Source organism: Sinocyclocheilus rhinocerous, unplaced genomic scaffold (assembly GCF_001515625.1).
Source record: "Sinocyclocheilus rhinocerous isolate Xijiao unplaced genomic scaffold, SAMN03320098_v1.1 scaffold1314, whole genome shotgun sequence".
Taxonomy (NCBI): domain Eukaryota; kingdom Metazoa; phylum Chordata; class Actinopteri; order Cypriniformes; family Cyprinidae; genus Sinocyclocheilus; species Sinocyclocheilus rhinocerous.
Genome location: NW_015644118.1, coordinates 873,625 through 880,708, shown reverse-complemented (window position 1 = coordinate 880,708; position 7,084 = coordinate 873,625). Strand labels below are relative to the sequence as shown.

The window sequence follows — 7,084 nt, the reverse complement described above, 5'->3', positions numbered from 1 at the left end:
GTTTTGTTTGTGTATGTTTTTTTTACTCTCAAAGCCGTGATTCCCATTCACTTCCATTACAAGACTGACAGACTGCAACGGTTTGAGTTAAAAATCTTCTACTTCTAATGTGTTCTACTGAAGAAACAAAGTCACCTACATCATAGAGGACCTACAATAATGTACAGTATTTTAAAAATAATGTGTTTTTTGAACATTAAAGCATGTCAACATATTCTGTTACACCAAATACACAAAATAATGATCTTTAAAAAAGTATCATATGACCCCTTTAATGTACACTGGCCCATTATATTTTGAAATCCAAATATTCAAATAGAAAAGTTATTTTAAAATGCAATATTTCACAATATTATTGTTTTGTGATGCAGCTATTGAGAGCATGAAAGACTTTTCAAAAACATAAAAATCTTACCAACACCAAAATTTTGAACCGTAATGTACATTAAAGTACACTGGCCCATTATATTTTTGCTTGCAATAAGATAAATGGATATTTATCAGATGGATATTCAGATTTTGGTCAATTTGAGCACAACAGCATTCACCAATAACCAATAACATCCTCGTCGACTGATAATAATACACATTTCTATTTTCAATGATTCAGTGAATTTTAAGTAAATATTCTACCAAATATCCTATCTCATTTGTCAGATCTCATCATTATATTGAACTATGTAAATACAGGCCATCTTCCACCCTGCTCTTTAGATATCAGCACCAGCATCGGCCATTAAAAAACCATATTGGTTGCCCGCTACTGGTCATACTGAACTTTGGTTTAATCTCATTAACACAATGGCAGATTTATGTAAACATGAATGACCCAAACCCATTTCCCACAGGACCACAAATCCCTCTCAACATCCCTCCGAGTCCTCGGACACAGAATAAATGGTTTTCATCCTTTTAACATTGACAGCATTTAGTTGTCTTTGGTAATAGAGTACTGAATGGGAAATAGAATGTGTCACTCTCTGCACCTGACCACATGATGGCTACATGACAAAATAAAAAAACAAATGAATAGAATAGAAAAGAGCATCACTGAAATTAAAGCCCAGGTATGGAAAAATATTGTTCCAAACCAATACTGACCACGTATGTCAACTGATTAATCTGTACTAAACTGTTATATTTATGCACATGGTGGGGGTTAAGACATTACAACAGTGATGTTTAAAATCAAGCTGTGATCTTTGACTACATAGCCAATCATTGATGCATACACCATCTGTACCATATTCCTGGGTAAATGTGGTCCACATGAAACAGTTTAAATCTGTGATGAAGCCATCAGAGCAGGTAAACACCTTTCCATGTACAAATCTCTATAGCTCTCCTCAAAAACACTTGTTTTGTTCAAAGATCCAGGTCTGATACAGAGAGAGTGAAAAAATCCAAACATATTTCAGTAGTTCAGAGCTTCATCATTATTTTAGAAATACACTTATACTGTTCTGTCTCGCCACAGGCAGGCAATTACAGCTCAGCCTCCTCTGGATAGTTCATTTCCTCTTTTCTTTTTTGCTCTCTCGCTTCATATTTTCTCTCTCCTTTAATCGTTTTTTAGTGTTCACATAGCATCTTCTGTTTGCATTTTGCTCTGTCTTGTTGGAGTTCTTCAGCTGAGCCTAAGCTCAGATCGACATTTCTCATTATAGTTTAAATGAAATCCTTGAGGATATCGACCCTCTACCATTTCTACAATGAAATAGAGCACTAAAAACATGAAAGCAGGTGTAATGGGGTTATTGACATAAGAACGGATAAAAAGAGATAATAAACACTTATGAATGCAAAACTTGCAGACATAATGCTAGGGTGCAGGGTGAGTAACACTTTAATAATTAAAGTTAGCAAAGACTTACAAATCATTGGGACTGTATCTACAACCTTTGGGTTGCAAATCTAGATTTTCACCATTAAGCCACACTACACATGGGGAAACAGTAATGCTTTTCATTTCTACCACTGATCTCAATCTCACACACCGGTTTGGCTCATGACTAATGTTAATTTAAACATTAATTATGCTTAGACATGTTGCATTCCTTTGGGATTAGTTTACACGAAAACGGAAATAAATCGAATCAACAGACTCATTTATCTGGGCAGCTTACTAGAGTGAACATCAGTTTCAATCAGGGCACAAATGATGGAGGTGATTTTTGATGCATTCATATATTAAACGTGCTCTCTGCCAGGTACGTCTCGAGTGGATCCTAATGAATGCATCAAATGCGTTGGGTTGAATACGGCCTCTTTTAGTCATATGAGGCAGATGCGCTGGGCTGCGGTCCAGACTTCATCTATATCACTGATACAGAGATGTTTCTAATACACACTGAAGTCTAAAGCAAAATGCACTCATGCTTGATATTTAAACACTGACATTTAAGGGAAATAACCAGAAACAGCCGTGTGTGCACTGTGCATATAAATAATGAAATGGATGAAACGGCTTAGCCGAGTTATTTGAGATCGATTTGGGCTGAAGTTGTCTTTCTGAAGAGATACGGGAAGGCATGAAGGCTGACTGTTTGATAAGAGAGAGTGAGACAGACAGACTGAGAGACATGGTTGAGCAGCAGTCTTCGCACTTCAGATGAATTTCAGTGGCAGAATAATCAGATGTTAATTGTAGATAGAGACAAGAGATATGTCTGGAATCTTAATGGCATGCTTTTAAACTCTTTAAGAGTTCATATGAACCGAATGTAGGATAATTACTGTGATTGAACGCAAAATCTGATGCTTGGCGACAAATGAGTTTTTATAAAGCAGGCGGCTCTTTTTTAAATGCATAAATGTAATTCCAACCTGTTTCTTACAAAACTCTTAATGTCCCTGTCTTTGTGCAATTCATCTCTAACATAGATGCTTAGATGCTTCCTGTTTGTGTTGCTATATAAACCATGTCTCTAACAGACAAGGACAGGCTCAGGGTCATTTTTTCCTTTCTCTGCTTTTCTCAAAACATGCTTCTGTTGCCTATTCATCTGTATCTGTAGGCAAACAATGGCACACAGGTGCTCTTTGTACTGAACATTTTTAATTTGAATCAATGTTAGATTACAACAGTAAATTCCACAGAACAGTAAAGATACAACAATGCATTCATACAACAATGTAAAAATAAATAAATAGTGTACCACTAGTTTTTACCCAGAATCCATCAAGACAAAACTTCTAGAGCTTTTAAGCTACATTCACCAAACTTGGCACAGACCTTCATAATGTTCTGTTTGTCAAGCTAACTATAATGAATGTTCTGGTCACACGATCATGTAATGTTTGTAATTAATTGCAGTTTGTTTGTTTTTACCTTTATGAGTTCTGTAGAGGGCCGCAAATGTGACCACAAAGAAGGTGGTGGAGTATTTCCCAGCATTCACCAGGTGAGGGAAGGCCCTCCTGGTGTCACGGTAACGTCGTAGACACTGAACAAACCGCAGCCAGGCAGGCAGACAGTGGATGATAGCCCGAACTCCATAAGAGTAGCTGTTACACCGTTGATCACCTTATTTAGGAGGATAAAATTATGAATACACATTGATATTTCCAAGACTATACTACTATATTATAATATATGTATTTCTAGATAAAGTATAACAATAATAATAATTTGCACGGTTTGATGTGATATGAGCTAATTTAGATTAAATAAAAATTTATTGTAATGCTTTTTTCCCTCAGTTGGTCAGAACAAACGTGGCAGACTTGTTACTTACTTGTTCAGATGAAAATATACTGTGAAAATTCTTATTTGGGTCATATATTCCAAGATGTAGGCTAGAATCTGTGAATGCGAACTACAGTAAACATCTACACCGGTGCGGTGACTGACTGCCACACATACTCCTCAAAACATTAGATTCATCCGCGCTGGAGCTGCGCCGGAGCACAACCCATGTAAGGAAGATAATTCCGCAAACAGCTGCAATTGCAGGTTTTCAAACAGAGATGGCGACAAAGAGGCAAAACTTACGGACTGCAGCTTTAAATTATGATTATATAATAATTCAGGGCTCAACAATTTTGTCTTGAAAACTTATGCATTTAGTTTTGATAAACTGAAATATATTTTACATATACACAAAATATGCAAATACGCAAATTACAAATTTATTCAAAATTGCAAGTTTTTGTCAAAACTGCAAGAATGTCTAGACTGACAATCTTTTAAATGTCTTTTTAATAAATAAATCAGTAATGAGTAATGAGTTAAATATAACAAACAAATCAGTAATGAGTAATATGCTATCATTTTCCAGATGTGTTTGTGAATTTAGAACTGTCACAGAGATATATGATCTTTATTGATAATTAAATTGAAATTAAATAATACTAATAATACAACTACTAATAATGATTAATAATTAAAACAAAATATTTTATTAAAATATTTTATTATTAACATTATTAATATATAAAAATATATAATATATACAAAATAAAATAAAAAGTATAAAACTTTATTAAGAAAAAAAAGAAATATTTTAAAGCATATTTTTCTAACAATGAACAGGCCTAAAAATCTGAACTACTCATCTGATCATGCCAGCAGAAAATGCTCACTTTCTCCTACTCTCTCGCTCACTTTCCCTACTCTTATTTCTCAGTATTTTCTTATATTCCTGAGCTGGTGTGACACATTTCTGCACCATTAGACAACCGCTGATGCTCTGAATTTCCTGGTCCATTTCACATGATAAACTTCACTGAACCTGAAGAACTCCTATATGTGTTGACACTGTCTGTGCAATCTGAATTCATTTGCAAGAGCAACTAATCAAAACCAGCCATTCATCTACCATTACATCTAATGTTGAAATTGGGATGGTTCAACATGAATGGCTCAGTCAGTCAAAACATGAATCAGTACATTTCAGGATGGCTTCATCCTGAATCAATTACCATATGTGGAGGGCAGTAAGCCGCTGCGATCTCCCCACTGCAGCTCCATGCTGTAGTAACAGACCAAATACTCCAGATCTGAGAGCACAATGACCAGGGAATTGAGTTGATCCGCCAGCCAGAAGTCTGCAAACTCCACTCGGTGGAACGGGGCGGTGAACACACGGAACTTCAAACACAGAAAATATCAAGTTTAAATATTTATACTGTATACAGTGCTTAAGGTAATCATTGAGGACAATAATAAACAGCAGAATTCATCACAAGTGCTTTTTTCTCTCAAAATGTGGTGGTATATGTATAACAGCTTATCCCTGAGGCAGAGTGAACTCTATGAGACAGCGAGCGAAAATCTTAATGAGAACTCCGCTGGCTGAAAGCAACTCAATAGAGTTTTTATTGGCTGATCATCTGCTATCTCATCAGCTCCTCACCAATAAACCAGCTTTAACTGTGTCTATGTAATGATGGGGTTAGATGTGTTTCAACATGAATCTAGCAAACTGTGAATCATGTTTGTCACATGACCACATATTTAGAAATCATACACAGCTGCCTGTGATCGAGAGATGCACATGAAAAAAGTAATAACCATTTTTAATTCTAAAAACTATTTTAAAATAGGTTTTCTGCCATGTTGAAGCAGGTTATTTGGATGAAGATCATGAATGATTAAATCAAGATTTTTTTCCCATGTGTTACGTCTGGGTAAAATATCGGTAACAAATAAAAAATAAAGTTTGATGACAAAGATTCGCTTTTTATATGCATGCGCATAGAACTTTCAACAATTACAAAATAAGAGCTGTAGATAAAAAATACCCAATTAAACAAAAAAAGAAAAAAGTAAATAAAAAACATTTTAATAAACAAACAAACAATAAATAATATATATAAACAAGTAAATAAAAGAAATAATATTGCAAAATAATATATAATAAAATAAATAATTATTATAAAACTGTAAATAAAAATGACACAATTAGACAATAAATAATAGTTAAATAAATGATGTGAAGAAAAATAAACAATATATTTATAAAAAATAAATAAATGAAATAATATATAATATACAATTACATACTATACATATAGGCTACATGCTAACTTAGGCGAGTTACCTTTGTTGCCCTTGAGTCACATTGTTTTTTTTCTTTTTTTCCACATATTTTCCTGTGGCTCAATCATTCTACCCTATGAAATGAAATTGTACCTCTCTCAGCCTTCAGGCCACCGCTGACATTTCCCAGCGACACAGTTTTGCACTACACCGATCTATGCCATCATACTCTTGAGGCTCAAATGCCAGTGAATATCGATTTCCCCCCACACAAACTCTGATCAGTTATTTTTACTTGATGAAACAGGTGAAGGCGGTCCACAAAAATGGTTTTAGACATACAGGTCTGAATGTAAGGTACATTTCAATGTTACAGCTGCATATGCGATGCACAGCTTGAGTGTGACCGCACGTTTGAGCTCTGGGAAGAAAGCCACCCACTGTTTGGCCATCAGTACGTGTCGGTTTTAATCTACAGGAAGTGTGTGTGTGTGTGTCTGCGTGTGCTCCGAGGAATAAGGCTCCAGTCTAGGTCAATTAGATGTGGGGAGGGCAGTGAGACAGAGGCAGGCAGCTACTGATGGCTCCATCCCTATAATGATTGCACAGGCACAGTCTTCACATCCGCAGAGATAGAGCTGCAATCTATTTTCCCTCACCTCACTGCCCCGTGCCACACGCATAATCACTCATGTACGCACACAGACCTCTTTGAAACATTTATTCAGCAAGAATCAATAAACTGATAGAAAAGTGACAGTAAAGACATTTATGATAAAATGATAAAAATGTATTTATGATAAAAATAAATGCTGTTATTTAGAACTCTTTATTTCATCGATTCAAAAAAAATATTAAGTAGCACACCTGTTTTCAACACTGATAATAATAAGAAATGTTTCTTGAGTGCCAAATCAGCATGATAAAGTCAGCATAATGACACTGAAGACTGTAATAATGACTGCTGAAAATCAAACTTTGCCATCCCAGGAATAAATAACATTATTTTATTACATTATTTTAAATTGTAATAATATTTCACAATATTTTACTGTTTTTTTTTAATCAGATAAATGCAGCCTTGGTGAGCATAAGAGACTT

General features: G+C 35.0%; 1 protein-coding gene across 1 annotated transcript in view; it reads right to left on the bottom strand.

The window, feature by feature from the left end:
• Positions 1-7,084, bottom strand: part of LOC107758009 (xenotropic and polytropic retrovirus receptor 1 homolog) — a 66,804-nt gene that overhangs the window by 5,582 nt on the left and 54,138 nt on the right. Inside the window, exons 10-11 of the mRNA XM_016575639.1 lie at positions 4,924-5,092; positions 3,332-3,526 (exon numbers count right to left, since the gene is read on the bottom strand). Of these exons, the coding sequence (XP_016431125.1) occupies positions 3,332-3,526; positions 4,924-5,092 (364 nt within the window). The remainder of the gene's footprint in view (positions 1-3,331; positions 3,527-4,923; positions 5,093-7,084) is intronic.